The sequence below is a fragment of the Barbus barbus genome, assembly GCF_936440315.1.
Source record: "Barbus barbus genome assembly, chromosome: 18".
Taxonomy (NCBI): domain Eukaryota; kingdom Metazoa; phylum Chordata; class Actinopteri; order Cypriniformes; family Cyprinidae; genus Barbus; species Barbus barbus.
The window spans coordinates 2,502,290-2,523,945 of record NC_136746.1 but is presented as its reverse complement, the minus strand read 5'-3'; the positions used below and the strand labels follow the sequence as shown (position 1 = coordinate 2,523,945).

Below are 21,656 nucleotides of genomic sequence, written 5' to 3'. Positions count from 1 at the left end.
CAGTCGAAGATGCGTTTGCCATCGTGTTGGTCCTCTCCAGTTAACAGTCGGTCAACTACATCAAGAAAAACTCCAACTTCTGGTTCTGGAGGAGTCCACCGCTGATGTAATATTGGGGCGTCCATGGTTAGTGCAGCATAATCCCATCCTCTCCTGGGAATCTGGTGAAGTCCTGAAGTGGGGTGAAAGATGCTTTCCTGACTGTTTCCCTCAGAGGCCTCAACCTCCTGCTCATAGCTCCAAGTTCCTTTCAGTCTGCTCGACCTCCATCAAAAGTCCTGTGGAGAAACAGTCAGTTGACATTCCAACTTGCTACGCCCCCTTCAGCAACGTTTTCTGCCCCAAAAGAGCCTCAAAGCTGCCTCGACATCGGCCATGGGACTGCGCCATAGATCTGCTTCCGGGTGAGTCAGTGCCCCGTGGAAGGATATACCCACTATCCATTCCGGAACAGAAGGCCATGGAGGAGTATATTAAGGAGGCTCTCCAACAAGGTTACATCCGCCCTTCCACATCCCCTGCTGCTTCGAGTTTCTTCTTTGTAGCTAAGAAGGATGGAGGATTAAGACCTTGCATAGATTACAGATCATTTAATAAAATTACCGTCAAATTCCGCTATCCACTTCCCCTCGTCCCAGCAGTGCTAGAACACCTACGCGGAGCCAAAGTGTTCACCAAGTTGGACCTCCGCAGCGCCTATAACCTCATCCGGATACGAGAGGGGGACGAGTGGAAGACTGCGTTTGTGACCGCTACTGGGCACTACGAATATTGTGTTATGCCATATGGCCTAGTCAATGCCCCCTCCGTATTCCAGGATTTCATGCATGAGGTTCTCCGGGAGTTTCTCCACAAGTTCATACTCGTCTATATTGATGATATCCTCGTGCGCATGGCCGAACACCGCCACCACGTTGCGGCGGTCCTGAAACGCCTGAGGGAGCATAATCTCTACCGAAAAGTGCTCATTCCATCAAGACTCAGTGCAGTTCCTTGGCTACAACATCGACCACAATGGCATCCAGATGGACGAGGGGAAGGTAGCCGCCATCAAGAACTGGCCCATCCCCACAACCATCAAGGAACTGCAACGTTTTCTTGGCTTCTCCAACTTTTATCAGAGATTTATTCGTAACTACAGTACCATATCCAGTCCCCTCACTAATCTCCTCCAAAACAAGCCCAAATCACTGTCCTGGTCTCCATCAGCTACAGAAGCTTTCCATAGGCTCAAAGAAGCCTTTACTAGCGCTCCACTCCTCGTTCATCCCAACCCAGACAAACCATTCATCGTTGAGGTAGATGCCTCTACCACTGGCGTTGGAGCAGTGTTATCTTAGCAGCAGGGGATTCCAGCAACACTCCATCCATGTGCCTTCTACTCCCGTAAACTCAGCCCAGCAGAGAGAAACCACGACATCGGAAACCGAGAGCTCCTTGCCATTAAGCTAGCGCTCGAGGAGTGGAGACCTTGGTTAGAGGGTGCTGAACAGCCATTCACAGTCTTGACTGATCATAAGAACCTAGAATACCTGTGCGACGCTAAAAGACTTAATCCACGTCAAGCCTGGTGGGCATTATTTTTTTTTTTACCCGTTTCAATTTCTCCATCTCCTATCGACCTGGTTCCAAGAACGTCAAAGCGGATGCCTTATCCCGCATCCACACTCCCGATGATAATACCAAAGAACCGGAGCCCATCGTTTCCCAGAAGGTGATTGTCAACCCCATCCGATGGTCTCCGAGTTCGGTTCCCTCTTCCAATGTCTCCTCCAACACTCCGCTAGGCTGTCCACCAGGACTTCAATATGTAACCAGGACCCAGCGCACTCCACTCATTCAATCAGCACACTCCTCTTTGGGCACTGGCCACCCAGGGGCCAATGCTACCCTGTCAACGCTGAAGGACTGCTTCTGGTGGCCCAACATGGCTCGGGACATTAGAAGGTTCATACAGGGGTGCTCTGAATGTGCTATATCTAAGAGCCCTTGCCATCTACCATCTGGCAAACTCCACCCGCTGCCCGTTCCTGATCGACCCTGGTCACACCTAGGAGTGGATTTTATCACGGACCTTCCACCCTCTAGTGGTAATACATGCATCCTGGTGATTTTAATCACGTTTTCAGATATTATGGAATCCCGGAGGATATTGTGTCGGATCGCGGACCCCAGTTCATTTCAAGAGTATGGAAGGCGTTCTTCACCCTCCTGGGTGTGTCAGTCTCATCTGGTTACCATCCTCAGTTGAATGAGCAGACGGAGAGGAAGATGCAAGAGATAGGACGTTTCCTACGAACCTTCTGCCACGGCCACCAGAACTCTTGGAATCACTTTCTGGGCTGGGCTGAGTATGCACAGAACTCTCTTCATCAGCCTACTACTGGACTCCCTCCTTTCCAGTGCATACTCTGCTACCAGCCCCCTCTCTTCCCTTGGTCTGGCGAACCATCGCATATCCCATCGGTTGACCACTGGTTCCGAGAGGGTCTGGGACGCAGCTCACCACCAGCTGCAGAGGGCATTGCGCCGACGTAGGATGACTGCTGACCTAAGACGTTCCACAGCTCCATTTTATCAGCCTGGTCAGAAGGTCTGGCTCGCAACCAGGGACATCAAGATGCGCTTGCCCTGCAAGAAGCTTAGTCCCAGATACATTGGCCCCTTCACCATCATTAAGCAGATCAACCCGGTCACATATCAACTCAAACTACCTTCTCACTACAGAATTCATCCTACCTTCCATGTGTCACTGTTGAAACCTCACCATTCTCCCATTTCTGCCTCCACAGATCCTGGCCTGGCTGTTGAACCCACCCCTTCCGTTAATCCTGGAGGACAGCACGGTTTATCAGGTGAATGAGATCCTGGATTCCCTGCGCCGTGGTGGTCTTCTAGAATATCTGGTGGACTGGGAAGGCTATGGCCCAGAAGAACGGTCATGGGTCCCCAGAGACGACATTATTGACCCTAGTCTGCTAGATCCCTTCCATGCTGCTCATCCGGACCGCCTTGCACCCCGAGGACGAAGTCGGCCACCACGACGTTGGGGTCCCCGGCCCTCAGGAGCGGGCTTTTAATGGGGGGGTAATGACATGGAACAGCCAGAGTATCACAACAGCCAATCCCAGCGCACTCCCTCACCAGAGTTCTAATCACATGCACCTGTCTCTCATCAGCACATTCATTAGATTGGCTTTATAAGCAGTTCCATCACCTCACTCCAACGTCCGGTCTCGTTCACACATATTGGACTCTTCTCTACGCAAATCTAGCTAGTTATCGTCAAGTGATATTTCCTGTACTTACCTCCTGTGTTTCTCCAGTGTGTATTCCTCGTCCTCATCGTCGCCGATTAAGTTCCTGTTGTGGATTCTCAAGCCAGTTCAACCCTCCACGATCTCCTGGTTCAGTATACCACGGATACCATCACCCATATTCTCAAGTTATCCGAAGTTACATACTCTGAATGCTCACCTGAACCACCTGCTCATTCTGCTGTACTGCTTTAATAAACTATCTAACATTCCTCTCTTCGTCCTGGTCATACTTCTGTAACAAGTTTATTTAGATTTTTCTTTTTAAATAAAATAATAAAGTGTGACTAATACTGTTATATTTTAAAATAAAAAGGGAGTATTAATTACAAATATTTTATATTAAACTTAAAAATAAAATGCTTTTTATATTAATTTTCAAACTTAATTTTTTTTTTTTAAATTAGAGTTCACTTTAATCAGACAATTAGTATAATAAGACATTTGGGCTGTTACCAAACAAATTAAATCAGTATCAACAAAATTCATCTTTACAATGCAGAGGAAACACAGAAACGGCATCTGAAGTGGAATAGATGTATTTACCCACTGTTAATGCGGCTCTGAAGGACATGGAATGCTTTAATCTGCAGTTACAAATGAACAAATAATGTTTTGATTCACAAAACGATGAAAACTGATATTTGAAGTGATTAAATACTGTAAATGTAAAATAACAGTAGGTGGCATGAAGTCACTGTTAAGAAGTGAATCATTGCGATTGAACCAAATCATTTAAATGGTTGATTGGTTGATTCATTCAGGAGCGAAACACCTTCATGTTGCTCAGAGATGTAGAACAGTGCTGTGGCTGTGTTTGGAATTATTTTGTTGTTGAAATAGCGCAAAAACACTAAATATGTTGTCTAAAACGTAAGTCTCTTAATGTTAACTTCTTGTTTATTGAACTGTTCACATTTGTAATCATGATGGTTTTTGGAGCAAAAAAAAAATGCAGAGCTCTATCTTCGTGTGAAACTATATGAATTATATAAATATATACATTTTCTTCTCCCATATCTTGAATTTTCTGATCATTCTTCATGTATGGTAATACTGAATCATGCAGTGAAAGAACGCACCCGCACGTGAGCTAGTCTAACCTAGACTTCTGGAAGTAATGTATGCGTGCACTGTGTGTTTTGATTCTTGCAGTACACTCGATAAAACAACAATTACAAAATTATCTCAAACTATATATATCGCACACCCGTATAACAAAGGCTATATCATAAATAAAGGCAGTTATTATTGTTTTTGGTATTGACTTTTTCAAGTTACTTGTCCGATTGGGCAAGTACATTTCTCTTTCACTTGCCCGTCCAAAACATTCTCTTGTCCCGGACAAGCGTTAATGTCGAGCCCTGAACTACAATACATTTTCATTTAATTGTAAATAACATGCAGTTCACACTTATATATTATTTCTCTAGTAAATACTATTTTTATAAGGATGCTAAAGTGAACTTTTTCACAAGGGTTAAGAAAGATATAGAGTCAATTAATATTTCACACTGATTTAAACCCTTCTGGAGACTTAAATCAGTGCAGAAAAAAAGTCTATGTGAGCTCGACTATTAGATGAGATGAATCTGTTCCCAGTGACATTTACAGAGTTCATATTAATTCAGCGGCATTAGCTAATAAACCGGTATGAATATGAAGAGCTCTCTGACCATAATGTACAGGCGTGAGGCTCAGACAAATGTGCTTCACTACAACTACAGAAATGTCAAATAAATAATTATCAAAATGAGCACGTGTGCAAAAGCTGGAGCTTTAATGCAACGCTTGCGTTTTCGTTTCAGAAACAACCCTACACTTCTGCCATTCTGAGATACTGCCATTTCAAAACAAGCAGCAAAACTGGGCCACGGGGCGAAAAAAAAAATGTTGATGCTCCTCTATTTTTAATGGCGCACCATCCTGCTGCCAACAATTGCTTTGACCAGATGATGGGTTTTTTTCCCCTCCGTAAGGCTGCTTTGTTGTGGCCCGCCGCTGCTGATGGTCTGTTTTGTGTTGCTGCGATGATAACGGCGCAGGACTGAAGCGAGCGAGTGTAAAGTGGATGTAATGGCATTATCAGAGGCAGGTCTCCCAACCTGGTCCATTACGTGCTCAGATTAGTGGGTGTGTTTGTGTGCGCCTCAGTCTTTGAGAGGCTAGTGTTTCCCGGGAAACTAGTTGATAGAAATATCCAAAGGCCACACAAGAGGACACAAGGGTGTGGATGTGATGAGAACAACAGCTCGCCATGCGAAATGTCAAAGAAAACGTAAGATCCGTTGGCCTACTTAGCACATAAATGGCTTTCATGTTAACCAGGTTTTTGGCAAAGTCAAAAACGTAACTGGAACTTTTTATCTCTCAGTTCTAACATTTTTTCTTGCAATTCTGAGTTTATATCTCACAATTCTGACATTTTTCTTGCAACTCTAAGAAAAATCTAAATTGCAAGATAAAAAGTCACAATTACTTTTCTTGTTTGTTATTTTTGTGGTGGAAGCCATGAATGGCAGGAACAGAACTGCGAAATGTAAACTCAGAATTATGAGATTGTTTTTTTAAAATCACAATTCCGGTTTTGTCTCTAATTTTTTCTCTGAATTATGAGCTTCTCACAATAATCTCGCAACTAACTTATTTATTTGGTTTTATTGAACTTATTTATTCTGTGTTTCCTCTGCATTGTAAAGATGAATTTTGTTGATACTGATTTCATTTGTTTAGTAACAGCCCAAATGTCTTATTATACTAAGTGTCTGATTAAATTGAACTCTAATTTAAAATAAATAAATAAATGTAAGTTTGAAAATTAATATAAATAAAAAAAGCATTTTATTTTTAACAGTTTATTTTGATGGGCCCTTTTGAGGATTCTGTTGACAATTAGTAACTTTGCACCTACATGTCAAATTAGTAGACTTTCTGATTAATATCTGCTAACTCTTTATTGTGATGGTGTCCCAACAGATAGCGACTATAAGTAACTTTGCAAGAATGTCAACTTATTCTAACCTTAACCCTACTAAGTCTACTAATACTCTACCAACACTCTAATGAGAGTTAGTAGATATGTAGTTGCTTATGGTGGTGTAAAAAGGACCATCAAAATAAAGTGAAACCACTTATTTTTTATCCCATGGCCTCCATAGTGATGGGTGTTATTTGAAAACGTTAGAAGAATAAATTTAATTCCGAAAACTATTGTGTGTTAATTCATAATTTACGTGCAACAAATTTATGCAACGTTATGTTTAGTACCTGTAACAATTTATGAAGACAAAACATTGAGGTCTATGAAGCTAAGGAAAAACACAAATAGTGTGTGAGTACCAAATCTGGATTGATTTATGAAAATTAGAGTACCTGAACTGCAGTGACCTGATATTATGCAAATGTGATTAACAGCTTTGTTTATAACACATGAGTGAACAGGGATCTCTGAGAGACAGACTGAGCCATGAAACCAGCAAGAGTTATAAAGAAAACAAAGAGTTGACACAGTGGGACTGAAATTCATGAAGGCTGTTATTGATAGCAAATAAGGAGGAACGTGAACTCATGCTTTCCTTTTAATTATGGTTCGTAACAAAAGGTGGGCCACTGGGTGTCATTGGCCGCCTGTGAATAGCCTGTTTTTTTCTGCATAGCTTTGTGTGAGCTCTGCAACAACTACTCTGCGACAAAACAACAGTTCATATCTATCTAAAAGGATTTAAGAAGTGCTTGAGATTGACAAGAGCATCTCTCTAAAAAGTTCAACGTTGATTATAAATCAGTATATTAGAATGATTTATGAAGGATCATGTGACACTGAAGACTGGAGTAATGATGCTGAAAATACAGCTTTGATCACAGGAATAAATTACAATAATATTTCACAAAATGACAGGGTTTTTCTGTATTTTTTATCAAATAAATACAGCCTTGATGAGCATAAGAAACTTACAAATCTTACTTATCCCAAGCTTTTGAATGGTAGTGGATATATAAAAAGCATATTTTTGAACATTTTTTAACTTTTTGTTTTAGCTTATAGTTAAAAAAGTACTGTAATGTCATTGAAAAGGTACAGAAAGGATCTTGTATCTTATCACATGTAGGTGAGAAGGTGGGCTGAATCCTGTAATGGCTTAGACAGTCACAGATTCAGGGAACTCCTGTGAAATCAATTAAACCCTGATGTTTCCTGACGACAGTGACACTTGCGATGTGTTTTGCAGTTAGTCTCATGTGCATGTGGAAGCATTCATTAGTCAGGGTGGATAGGAATCTCATCTCACAGCTTCCACTCATTACACTTCACTCACATCTCTCCTGCGCCGCTGCTTAATTGCTGTTCTTGAATTGTGCCTCGCCAGAACTCCCACCAACCCTGTGTGAGGTATGATACGAGGGCTGACACTGTCGATGGAGGTTTTGACAAAGACACCTACACAAACAAGAGCATGCACACACATACTCGGTGTAATTGCGGCTGTTGCCATAGCATGCAGTGCCCAGCAGTGAAGTGGGAGAGCGCTAATTATAGCAGATGTGAGAACGAGCGGCCGAGAGCAGCAGAGTGTGGAGAGTCATGATGTATAAATCTCAATTTCGAAAAATTGACACTTATGACTGGTTTTGTGCTCCAGGGTCACATTTGTGTTTCTGCTAAAAATCTAATAAATTAAGAAACTGTCCCTGTCATGTAACTGTTGGTCAAAAATAATTCAATTATATCAAAATATAATACAGCGTATACATCATTAGCCACAGTAAACATAAAACATTTTAGCATATTATATTATAACCATAAACTTTTAGTAGTTTTAAATACCCTTAATGTGACAGTGGATCATATCGCTTTGTCCTGTTGTGTCAAACTTCCCCAAGATTTAATTTAGTGCTTAATATTCTTACAATTTCTATACACCGTGCTGCACTGGAAGTTGCGGTGGCCACTTAAGCGAATGCAAAAACGAATCAATTTCTGATGGATCTAATGATCCATTAAATCACGCTCTACGTTTGTCTCCATGTCATCCTGTTCATATGGAAATATTACTGTCGGACTGCTGCAGTGAAATGGTTGCGGCAGCGTTACTGTACGGTCGCAGTGGTTGTTTTTCCGGCGTGTTTTCTGTACTCACTGTATCTCCTGCACGGATCCAGCCACACAGTGGAATCGTTCCGGGACGGTCTTCCACTCCCGGGCCAGTTTGACCATTCCTCCGGCATCCAGCACACCGTATCCGAACAGATGGTTGAACTCCAGGCCCACACCGTTCCTCCTCCACTGGTGCACCTCGTCATGCAGCTTGTTCCTCTTAGAGGTGAGGACCGTCAGGTGCTGCAGGTCCCTCCACGTCAGGTTCGGACTGCAGGCAAACACAACAAAGGAAATAAAGTCAAGCCTGGGAAAGAAAATCACTAGCAGGACTGCTGTTTCATAAACTTGAATCACTCAAGCCTCCTTCAAGCTCCCAATCCTAATAGTTATCATATCCATTCAATATAAAATGCGCTCTACTGAGTGAATGTGTTCCTGCAAAGAGCACATAGCAATGCAACAACAAAACCCTTACAGTTGCATATGGTTTCTCAAAAGAGCTCGACTCAAGATGAAGAGCAATTTGCACAGATTGCTAGAGGAAGCGGATGCTGACTATATACCGTGTTCTTTGACCATACTCTGACCATTAATCCTAGAGATAGGACAGTAAGACTAAACTCATATATGAGGCATGAGGTTTATATTTTATTAATACACAGCTCTCTGGAATACTGGAACCCTTAGCAATTGTAGAAAAATGGCTTGGAGGTCTTCAGCATTGCTTTTTGGTGAACTTTGATACATGCACTGTAAAAAAAAAAAGTTGACCTAACTCAAAAAAATAAGGCAACCTATCACAATCAACTTTTTAAGTTAACTCAACTAGCAACCAACAACTTAAAAACTTTAGTTCATCTAATGAGCAAAAGTCAGTCTACTGAGTGTTAAAAAATCTGTCAGAACAACCAAAGATGTTTAAGCAATTAACAACACTAATTTTTTTTTTTTAACAATCCTCTTTCTTTTAGATTTATGTTTATTTGCAAAGTTTTCTACACATCATGAGTAGTATTTGACTCTTAAAATTAAAGGCAAACATTCATGCTAATGAACAAATGTATTGAACAAGATGCAATGAGATGCAAATCTACAGTACCTCAGCAAACGATTCTTAAACATGGTGAGGATCAACACATTTTAAATCAGTAAAAATATGAACTGTGATCCACATGACAGCTAACTGACAGTAACAACAGCAGCAGCAACATAAATTAAGCCAGCAAAATGTAAAACAATTATAATATTTTAATAATATTTAACATAAAATGTTTTCAAGCTGCAATGCATGCTGGGAACTTGTGCAATGTTGTTCAATGTAAAATTGTTTGTTCAGATTACTCAACTTGAAAAGTAGGGAGAACATTTGGATATGTTATGAACAAATACTTGAGTATCTAAGTAAGGTAAACAAAACAACTTTTGCTAACGACATGTTTAGAGTATTTTTGTTCAGTTCACACTAAAAATTGAACTGACTTGTAAAAATACTTTTTTTACATTGGTTATTAGAACTTTTCTAATCGAGTCATCTTAACAAGCAATTTTACATTGAAAAAGTTCCCAGCATGCATTGCAGCTTGAAAACATTTTATGTTAATTATAATTAAAATATTATCATTGTTTTACATTCATGTATTGATGGACTTAATGTAATTTGAAATGGCTGCAAATCTTGTTCACGTACTCTTTCATTCTTTCTTGTCTTTTGGTCAAAGAAAAAAAAATGTCAGTTGGTATCAGAATTGGTCTGGTATACACACATATACATATGACTGGACCACTTCTGATCATAGTGGGCCGCTTGGACCGATAATGCCAGGGCTGATTTTTTGTTTCAGTCCAGCCCTTAGCCATACTGCACTACACTCCTCCGAGTACTGCTGAAATATACAAACACATGCAAATAAGCTGCCATTTACAATGTATATTTACTATTGGCTGAACAAAGAGGCCTGCTCTCTCGCCACCTACATCATTATTTAGTACTGAGCAAACACAAAGGCTTTACACAGAGAAGGCCATGTCAACAGTTATTAACACCAGTCCTGACACCGTAACGTCCTACTGAAATGTGTGAACGGAGGCAAAAATGATGTGGCAAAATGGCCTTTTTCCCACCAGTCGCTCCTTACAAAGCTTTCTCAATCAAGTGTAATGAACACGGTTGCTGTTGAAATCACTCTGTTCCTCCACCTCGAGATCATGCTCTTCTGCCTGTGTGATTGTCCTTCTTCATTTGTACTTCTAAATTGTTCCTAATCTCAGTCTGTGTTTACCACAAGCCCTCATTTAGGGCTTCTATCTAATTAGGATTTACCTTTTTTGGGGGGCATTTTGCCTTGAGTTAAAAAGTCTGTTTTCTTTTGTTTGGTCTTATGGTCACTTTTGAGTTGAAACTGGTATTACATTATTACACTAGGTGTATTGATTTGGTAGTGATGCATAACATGTACATTGACTTTTCCATCAACATTTTAGTTTATATGAATTTATAAAACTGATAATATAATGGAGCGTATGTAGCGAAATGTGCTTCTCAATTGTACACACAAATACGGCCTTGCATGCTGTGAGAAAATGTGATGCATGTCAGATCTGCGTCACGTTCAGCAGCGGCAGCTCTTAAAGTAATAGCAGCCAACTAACCTGCTGTGATATCTGCTCTTTTTTCAAAAAAAAAAAAAAAGATATATCCTACTTGCTGAAAGGGCACAGATAAATATGACATTTATTTTAATGGGATTATGTGAAGTTTGTTATTTTTTAAAAGTCTAATAATTGCTCAAATTGATAGCTCTCAATTATACTGTAATGTTGAATGGCTATAATCAATGGTTAAAAATCCTAGAAACATCAGTACTATTGGTATCAGTCATATTCGGCTTCGGTCATAAAAAAGATGCCATTGGAAAATATTAAAATACTGTCTTTGTGTTGCATCTACATTCATTTGGAGATTGAATGTGGAATTAATTCAATATAAAAGTGTATTTAAAAACTTTATTGTTAGGTGGGATTCATCACAATGTGTGATTAATTAGTTTGTTTGTTTTTTAATCGATTGACAGCACTAGTCATAACCCTTTGTAGTTGATTTCAATCAGTGTGGTTTCTCTTGACATGAAATATCGAGTCTTGAGCTTCACACTCTTCCAATGAGTGTAAAGTGCCAGATGCAGCCAAATATGATTTGTTTTCTGGCATTCAGAGAAACATGGGTAATTGTTGGCTTGAATCAAAAGCGACTTTCAATTTCTTCTTCATGAGGTGATCAGTAACATACTCGCCAGTTTGATTCCTCATCAACGGCTGAAAGTATGTGGATATGAAGCGTCTCACCCGAGGGTCTCAGAAATGAACAGTGATACCCTCCTTTCCTCCAGCAGGGTAACGCTGCTGCTGCCAGAGCACAATCTCAGCGCTGATTCACACATTTATCATGCTGCTCCAGCTACTTTTTTCTGTCCAGGTACTTATTTACTGACTGTGAAAGACTGGCCATGTAGAGGATGAATGGGTGACTGAATGTTACAACAAAAGCTGCTCATTATTAAGGAATAAAGATACAAAATTAAATGACTTTGGGTGGAATATAAGTTTTCAAATCGAGTAGTAAGACTTATAAATGAAGGAGCGTGAAGCAGAGTGTTTATTTGTTGGCAGGTCATGCGGTAACATCATCATTCAACTCTCTAATTGCCAGGAACGCAGCTTCGGCTCTGGCAATCAGCACGGTTTCCATGTTAAAAGGTATCAATCATACATGAGGGAGGTTTGAGAGCCGTGCTGCGCTCTGACCCAATCCTCGTCAGCAGTAATCTACGATCTCAGCTGCCTTCTTCCAGCAACGCTGCCTTATTGTTTCATAAATCTTTGATAGAGGCAAAAGTGTACATACTTGGCCTCCAACGCCAAGGCAAACACGCCAGCGGCCTCAGGGGCGGCAGCAGATGTGCCTGAATGACGCAGTGTGCAGTTTCCATACAGATCTGTGGTGGCCTGGAGACAGACGCAGACAAAGAGAAAGCCTAATTAAACATTAGAGCCAATGATATCCTGATTACACTTCATCAAACAGCAGGTGAAAACTGCCTTTGAATTTCTAATTCTGTTTTGAACTGACTTAAGAAGGAGCAAACAGGACGTAGAATTCCGGGTTAAATTTAAAATGTAAGAATGTATGAAATTCAAAGAGTTGTTCTAAGAAAGTTTAATTAGATTTAAGAATAATTTAATTGGTCCCACTTTATATTAGGTGGCCTTAACAACTGTGTACTTACATTTAAATTAATAATTTGATACAATACACTTATCGTGTACATACATGCTCTTACATTGTACTTATGTTTTTTAAAAAATACCTATACGTAATTACATCTGTAATTAATATCTGTTATTACATTTATAATTACACTGTTGACTCATCCCTCACACCTTAACCCACCCTTAAACCAGCCCCTAACCTTACCCGTATCCCACCTCAATAGCAGCAGAACTGTTCTGCAATACAATATGAACACAATAAGTACATTGTACTTATTTTTTGATGTAAGTACATAGTAGTTAAGGCCACCTAATATAAAGTGTGACCATTTCATTTTACATATAAACTGTCCATGATCATTTTATCATACATAAAGCATATGGGGCTATTTCCAAAAACATTAGATCAATGTATGAAATATATAGAAATTTGTGAGCAATTTCAAATTTATTTAATTCTAATAAATCTTTTTTTGACTATAGCGGAATAACACCGAGGAGTCAAACCAACATGAAGCAACCAAAAGGGATTTTTCAAAATAGTAAATACAATTTAAAAACACAAATTGTTTAGTTTTTCTACTTTAAAATATTTCATAATATTTCAATGTGTTTCTTGCTTTATCTTTGTAATTGTTAAATTTACTCGAAATTTCTGAGTGAAAATTGTTTCACCTAGTGTACAAGGCGGAAACAGCTAAATAAAAATGATTTGTTCTTGCTCATTTTGTTGTTGTTTTGGACCAATGAAATCCCGCTGTTTTGTGACTGTGCTGAATTTGTCCCTTCCTGTCCTGTTTGTTGTGGCCCATTCACATTCCAGCTCATCAGTGGAATGGAAGTCAATTCTTAAATTATGAACTATGTTGATCATTAACAGAACTTGTTATGAAGCACTTGGTTCGGTTGCAATGTGAGGAAAATTATACAAAATCCCAAAGCTTTGTTCGTCACAACACTTTGAGGTAATGTAGACTTTGGAGTTGCCCGGCATTTCATGATCTATCAAAGGCAGGAGATGAAAGAAACATCCATATTTACCCTCAAGAGATGGGCGTTTGTACTTGTGACCAATTTTGACTGATGTAAGCAAACCTCACTGAAAGCAATGAGATGAAAGCCAAAAAATGAATTATTTAGTGCTTTGTTTTATTTGACGTAGGCCTAATTTGTGTGAATATATTTGAATGAATATCACTGTGAAAAATATCGGTTAATAAATCTTGTGTATGTTTTTCCAAAAGCTGTTGCAAGTATCATGTTAACAATAAAAAAACAGCTATAAATAAGAAATCCAGATGCAGTGTATCAATTAATTTGCCTCATAATGTAATCAACAAATGATTACAAAAAGTATGAAAAATTAAAAAACACTAACACTAAACATTAACAGCAAGACATATTATCCTATTTTCTCTCTTTAAAAAAATCGTTCATCCAAAAATGAAAATGCTTTCATAATTTATTCACTTTCATGTTGTTCCAAACCTGTCTGCTGTATTTTGTATTATAGATACTATGAAAAATATTTAAATTCTTTCAAGTCCAAAATAGACACCATGTGACGAACTGATCAAAATATAAGTTTATTATTCACTGATAATCTTCCCCTTTTTAATTAAAAAGAAAAAAAAAAAAGGAATCATTTGCAATTTCTTTTAGTTTAATTTCTACTGTTCAGTGCTCAATCAGAGAAAAGCGATAAACTGGTGGCTCACAACACCAGACCGAAGCAGCCCTGATCGCCCTGAGAGAATCCGGACTGACACGAGGTGATTCCTGCCTTTCTCTGACAGACTAACCACAGTCTTCATCTCAGACGCTTTCTTTGAGTCTGGAGATACGCTCTGATTAAGTTCCTAGTTGAATGCATCCCCCCGACTCCATCTGAGAGTTATTGTTCAGACACAAAATGGATGAAACGATTAACTCCCCGTCATTTTATCACTGTCATACTCTGTATTATCACGCTGCGGAAAAAGGGATTGTGTTTCAAAAGCATGTTTTAAAACACCTATGACTTTGGCGTTCCAAATTGAATATTGCTGTAAAAATTTCCAGACTCAATAGTACACAACTGGAACCGTCCTGAACCTGATTTCACCTCAGAAAGATATATCCCACAGATGATTGCCTTTAAGCGGCCATGCATTATTATAATTTTTCTGTCTTGTTTTCTCGTGATCACGACTTAATTTTCTCGTGATCTCGACATAACGAAAGTTGTTTTGTCGTTATCACGACTTAATTTTCTCTGTGTATTCGGCATGAGAAAATGCTATAGAAGCAGCAGCATCGCAGCATCATGGATGATCGTATTCGCTTTTTCTTTGATCAGGGACTCACTCAAACTGAAATAATAAAAATATGGTATAAGTACCAGCCCAAATATTGAAGGTGTTGTGTGTGTGACCGACTACACTGATCCATGATAGAATACTTGTCATGCATATTCATACTCGGACATTTTAGCTCTGTGTCTGTCAGTGATTGACGACTTACACATAGGCTAAGTGTTCGACACTTGAGAAGGAGGCTGTGGGGTCTGCAACTTTATCGTCGAAGACAATATAGCGACCCTGATTTTCTCACGATAGCTACAATTACGTCGTGAGAAAACGTTTTTTAGGTTGAGATCAACAACTTTCGTTATGTCCAGATAACGACAAAACAAATTTCGTTATGTCGAGATCACGAGAAAATTAAGTCGTGATAACGACAAAACAACTTTCGTTATGTCGAGATCACGAGAAAATTAAGTCGTGATAACGACAAAACAACTTTCGTTATGTCGAGATCACGAGAAAATTAAGTCGTGATAACGACAAAACAACTTTCGTTATGTCGAGATCACGAGAAAATTAAGTCGTGATAACGACAAAACAACTCGTTAAGTCGTGATCACGAGAAAACAAGACAGAAAAATTATAATAATGCATGACCGCTTAGAACTTCCGTACCTTTCACAACATCCTTATCATTTCTTTTTGTGATAAAAAATAAGAAGAGTAAAATATAAGAAGATGATATATAATATAAAAGTGGATATAAGAAATAATATTAAAATAATAGTGTCTAATAAAATAATAAGAATAAACGAATAAATGGTGATGTTGTAATAATGTTGTATAAAGAGCATTATAATTAAACTAAATAAAAAAGTTTGTCTAGATATATAGATATAACTCCCATGTCTGTGTGTTCAGAATTCGCAGAGTTATAGTTTATTTTAGTGACGCGTTTCTAAAAGCAGTTCGCGGAGACGGAGAAGGCAAAGAGCGCACCCTGTTTGTTTTCTTTATTCTTCAAAAGCACAAAGTTTAGTTGTTATTATGAGTGTATACAAATAAAAGTAGACCCCTTACAGATTTGAATGGTGTATTGCTCTTATCTGTACGATCAAAAATAGAGTAATTAAAGATCATTTCTGCCTTATCAGGAAAATCTGACACAAAATGCGTATACGCGTTTGTCGACCCCAGGGGGTTAAGTTCGCTTGAGAAAGCCAGACCAGAAAGTTTAAAAAGAGGTTTAAAAAAGTTTTAAGTTTGATGTTTTCAGTCTGAAATAGTTTGAAGTTTAAAATAGTTTTACAAAGATAGATTTTTTTTTTTCTCAAGATTTTCTCAAGTCAACTTAATAAAATAGATTTCATAATAATATGCCTGAAATTATAGTAAAATAATAATAAGAATAAATCTATCTCTATCAATACATATACCATATATCATCACAAACATGATAAAAATATATATACAAACATATAAAAACAGTGTACATAAACAATATATAAAAGTAGTAATAACAGTAATAGTAATAAATGGTGCCATGGTAATAATGTTGTAATAGATGCTATAATAAAAATGATATATACAACATTGTGCTTTTAAAAATAGTAATTATTAAAACATAATTTGGGGTGGAAAATGGCTTTGTTTGTGTGTTGCAAGTAATTTTTTTAAGGACTGAGTCAGTGCCCCCCACTTCAAACAAACAAAATCTGTAGGAAACACCGATACACACACACACACTCACTCACCACGCCTGCTTCAGGGTTTCGTTTACGGCCGTTGCTGAAGGTGGAGGCGAGGGTGGAGGAGCAGCTTTCATCGTAGAGCGCAGTGCGTCCGTCATTGATGGCTGAGTTAATAGAGATGGTCCACATGCTGGAGGCGTATCCGTCGCAGTTGCAGTCGTCATAGCTACCACCGTCTCCGGAGGCCCACACATAGATGCTGCCTTTCCCACCTCGGCCCTGTCGGACACGCAAGAACGGCACGATTACGAGCAGCACTCACGCCTGCAACAGCTCAATAAGGAGCAGTCCAAACTCTTTGATATTTCTTTTCAAGAGCCCTCCAGATTTACTCCATTTATCATACAAATTACACTCACATAGTAATTCAACAAGACATCAGAGAGGCGTTTCGAGACCTTTTAAAGACTACAACTCTTCTCTGAGTGTCAATGATTCAGGCACAGGCATTGTGTTTAAGGTTCTCGTCTGAACATATAATTTTGATGCTTTTAGCTGAATGCAAGGACTCTCTTTTCTTTGGGCTTTGTGTTTTATAGTGGCAGGCACCTGACAGGAGGAAATTTGTACAGTGCAATTGTGATCTTAAAAGGGTGCTTGATTATTGTTATTTGAACAGTACGTGGTGATTTACCATGCTAACACATTGAGGAGCGGTTACGGTGCTTTCAGACCCCTGGGCATCAGCTTCTTTGAGTAAACAAATAAGAAAATAAGATGGTGTCTTCACATTCTACAATCACTACAGAAATTTTATGACTTCTCATAATTTAGATTTTATATCAAAATGACTCATTCAGCATCTAATAACCCCAATCTTATGTTTGGCAAATGTGACTTGTCGTGGGGCTAATAAAACTTGTTTGCTAATATGAGAAATAAAATCTCAACGGTGTAATATCATAAAGTCACAATTACACACCACGTGTTTAACACATTGCAATTTGGACTTCATCAACCTCGAAGCTATTCTAAGGTGTTCAGAAGGCATTATTAGAGCCGGGGAAGTGCTAGAGACCAAAAACACATCTCATTTCTTCAACCCTGACTCACTGGAAAAACGTGCCTGTAGCGTCATTTCTGCAAAATTATATGAAGTTGTTTCTTCTGCGTTTTGCAACACGTTTGGATGTCCAGTGAGTGGTGCTAAAAGTGTATAGAGTTTATCAGAAACACATAAATGTTAATCTGGCAAAGTTTTATTACATTGATCATTGTACATATCGCAGCAGTTCGGATCCGCTAAGAAGTTAAAGCTTTATTGTATTTGTACCAGCTACACTAAACCTAAGTGATAGTGTTAACAAAAGCAAACATGAGATAAAAAACACATTTGCTGAAGCAACCACACCATTTTATCTTGCTTTGACTAGTCTTTAATCTCGGTTATCGAGAGTCGTGACTTGTGATTTATGGGAATCCACAATGCAAGTGCAGTGCTCTACCAGGTGAGCTACCGAGCAAGTTTACTTCATAGGAAAAGCCATATATATGGAGCTGATTATATGATGCAAACATCAAAATTAGTTAAGAAATTATGCACTACAGTAAGTATTTTGAGATCGCAAGTTTTTAACCCTCATTTTGACCCGGAGAGGAATTTATTTTTCCCGAAAATGTTAATGCTATCGGATTAAGCAAAAACTTTTCTTAAACAGGATATAACAATCCCCCTCCCCCCTTTTTTGGACAAATGTTGTGCTTTTTTTGGGAATGTTTTTTTTTTCACCTTGTTACACATAAAAAGATGGCTTATAAGTTTCTTGTTATGCTATTTTATCACCAGATGTTAGAGTCAATATTTTTTAGCAACGTCTATCAACTTTCAAGTGAGGCATAACGAAAAATTTATGAGCTATTTTTTTGTAGGCTGGTCATTTTTGCCCAGGAACACCAAAGGTGCATAGGGTTTTCAACACAGCGCAAAGGTCAATAATCAATCATCTGTTCCTGTAATCATAATTTGTGTGTAAAGGAATAAAAGTTGTGTTAAAGAGTATTTTACTTTCCATTTCTGCTGGAAACTTCAGTGAATTGTATGGATATGTATGTTTTTTTGAGTTTTGTAAAAATGAAGGTAGAAGCGTGTTTTCAGATTTCACATGACTTATTTTATTGTACATTGTACCCACATTTAGAGGCACCTATTTGAGTGTTTTTGTCTATCAATATTAATTTTTCATTTGTACTGCCTTGTTTCTGGGTGTGAGACCTCTCAGGGTACTGGTCCCATTGGCCTAGCCCATGATCCAACCCTTTTTACATTTCGTTTGACTGATTAAATTAATATTCTGGTTCCTGTAAAAGAAAAGATCCAATATTACAGACACACAAACAACTTCAACTGGTGTCATTTATCTCTCTGTTTCTCTTTCTCTCTTGCTGTTAATGAATGGACACCCATCAGCTGAACTCTGGAACAATTAGCTAAAACAAACTGTTGTGCTTTAAGCACTGCTGGTTTTGTAACAAGCTTTGTTTAGTGTGGGAGGGAGAAAATATCTTCCAGACGACTGAATGAACAACTGGTCAAAGAGCAGGAACAGAAGCATCTGTGCAGCTATTCACACAATGCAGTGTCATGACATTGACTTCAGCATGGATTATAATTATGAGTAGTTTGCTACAGTATACATGATTTCTAATAGTGCCCAAAGTCCCTGAGATATTCTGCTCTCAAGAATGATTCAGGGTCCTCCTTCAACACAAGAAAAAGCACACAGCTGCATGATTTGAGGTTGGTGAAAAGTCTGAAAAGTTTTTATGGTTGCTTTTCAGTCTTTCAAAGCAGCTTTACAATAAAGTGCCTTACAATCCCCCATGGAGCAAGACAAAGGTGACCGTGGCAAGGGAGAAAACTTCCTGAGATGAGGAAGAACATTTGAGAAGATCCAGATTACGCTGTGGGAGCTTACCTTCTGACATATTTAACCCTCATTTATTTTTTTTCCTCCCTGAAAATGCTAGTTAATGTCATCACATTGGAATCAAACCTACTGACTTCGCTCACACATGGTTAACAAATTCCCCCAAAAATTGAATAATTTTTGAACTTTTAAAGATTTCTTTCCCCCAACTTTACACTTAGCTTGTTAATTGCTGGAAAATCTCTCAATATGCAATTATTACCAAATACCACATATTTTTTAACTACTTGTCTTCCTTCAATTAGCACAGTTTTCTATTTCTTTGTTGGAGCTGATTGATCATACGCTGTATTGATCTGAGCTTATGCACCATGTTTTTGAGTGAATTTGTGCCATAATTATCCACAAATATTACTTACTTTTTCACTGCAACTCTGAGGTGCTCAGATCAATTAGTTTCTCATAGTAATACAAACGAAAACAGGTGGATAAAAGGCTGAGTGATAATATAGCATAAAGAGACATTTACAAGCAATTTTCAAAAGGTAAATTTCAGCATTAGCTAAAGGATTTTCAGCACAGCATAAGGGTTCAATAATTGGACGTGCGTTATGTCTACTTACTCTCACAGACTTTCAGCTTTTTTTATCTTAGTTTCTGTTTTCATGGACTTTGTATTCATTAGTTCCTGTCTTCTTTTGTTTAGTTTCCCGACACTTATTAGATGTCATGGTGAATCATTTAATAAGCCCAGGTGTTTTGTCATTATTTCCCTTGTTTGTCCTGTGTATAAGTTGCTCTGTAACTCCTGTATTGTTGGAGTCTCACACACTTGCATTACCTATATCTCTTTTCTTGTTGGAATTAAATAAAATAGACACAAATGGTGTATTGCTGGTTATATATTTTATTATTTGATATCTTTGCTGGTCTAGAAACTCGTCAATCAAAAGTCAGCTGGTTAAAGGAACGTTCTTGCTTTGTTTAGTCTATTGTGCTTATCACCAGAAAATCATTGGGACGGATCCCAGATTTCTTCCACAGGGTTTGAAGCAGAAATGTGAAGACTGCCCTACAGTTAGTTCCAATGAAATCAATTCTAGAGTTTTCTCCTCTTTCTTTTATCGTTGTGTGTATTTTGCGCATAATCATACGCAAGGACATGACACTGGGGTCGAAAGATTGTATATATCTTTATATGTCTTCTGCGATGCCCCATGTGTTTCCATTGCTGTACAGTGACCACAAATTTTGACTGACAAGTCGGGATGATTTTCTGTGGTAACTGACATTATGCCAAACATGCTGTCACCAGCAGCCAAACCGCAATGCTCAACTGTATCTGGCGTTTCATTAGCACTCTGTGTGGCATCCTACAAATAAATAAATGAAGCATACGAGAAGTGTTTGCCATCTAATGATTAAACAGTGCACAGTATTACTCCCAGGCTCAACCTCAGTCCTCTCCAACTGCAGTGAGGAAGCCTGAGGGACAGACGGTCTTCACCCATCACTGCTATTCTTGTCCAATCTGATTTCAATTGCAAAGGGCTGCTCAAAACACACAGCGATTACTTTGTGCGATGCCTCGGCTTGACAAGTGGAGCGCCCTCATAAATCCTGCTCAGCAGAGGAGCGCTCGGCGCCATTTATACCCATTAGCCGAGGCAATTTGTGAAGGCAGCAGTCAAGCACAGGGAATGTGCATCTAAATGACATGTTAGTGTGACGCGAGGAGACTTTGCAAGGTTGACATATGTGGGAGAACTCCTGGAGAGTCTTGAGAAGTCAAAGCTATTTTGTAATGAGGCTACATGGATGCAACACATCGATGCCTTTGAATGCTTGTGGTCTGGATAAAAAATGATAGAAATTGTATTAGTATAAGACTGTAAAACACTATTGTAAAAATCTGTTAATTAGCTAATGGTATGTTCCCTATATATCAGTGGCGATCAGTAACTATGATTATTTTTCTTTTGTTTTTATTATGTACATTATGGTTTTATGTCACATCTAATGTTGTAGAATTAATACTATGAAGATGGTTTGGAAATGTGGAGTAGGACAAT

At 38.6% G+C, this 21,656-nt stretch overlaps 1 protein-coding gene across 1 annotated transcript in view; it reads right to left on the bottom strand.

Moving 5' to 3' along the window:
• LOC306883940 (neuroendocrine convertase 2-like) overlaps positions 1 to 21,656 on the bottom strand; it is a 67,800-nt gene that overhangs the window by 5,021 nt on the left and 41,123 nt on the right. The window contains exons 9-11 of the mRNA XM_079439479.1: positions 16,721 to 16,936; positions 12,317 to 12,417; positions 8,456 to 8,683 (exon numbers count right to left, since the gene is read on the bottom strand). Of these exons, the coding sequence (XP_079295605.1) occupies positions 8,456 to 8,683; positions 12,317 to 12,417; positions 16,721 to 16,936 (545 nt within the window). The remainder of the gene's footprint in view (positions 1 to 8,455; positions 8,684 to 12,316; positions 12,418 to 16,720; positions 16,937 to 21,656) is intronic.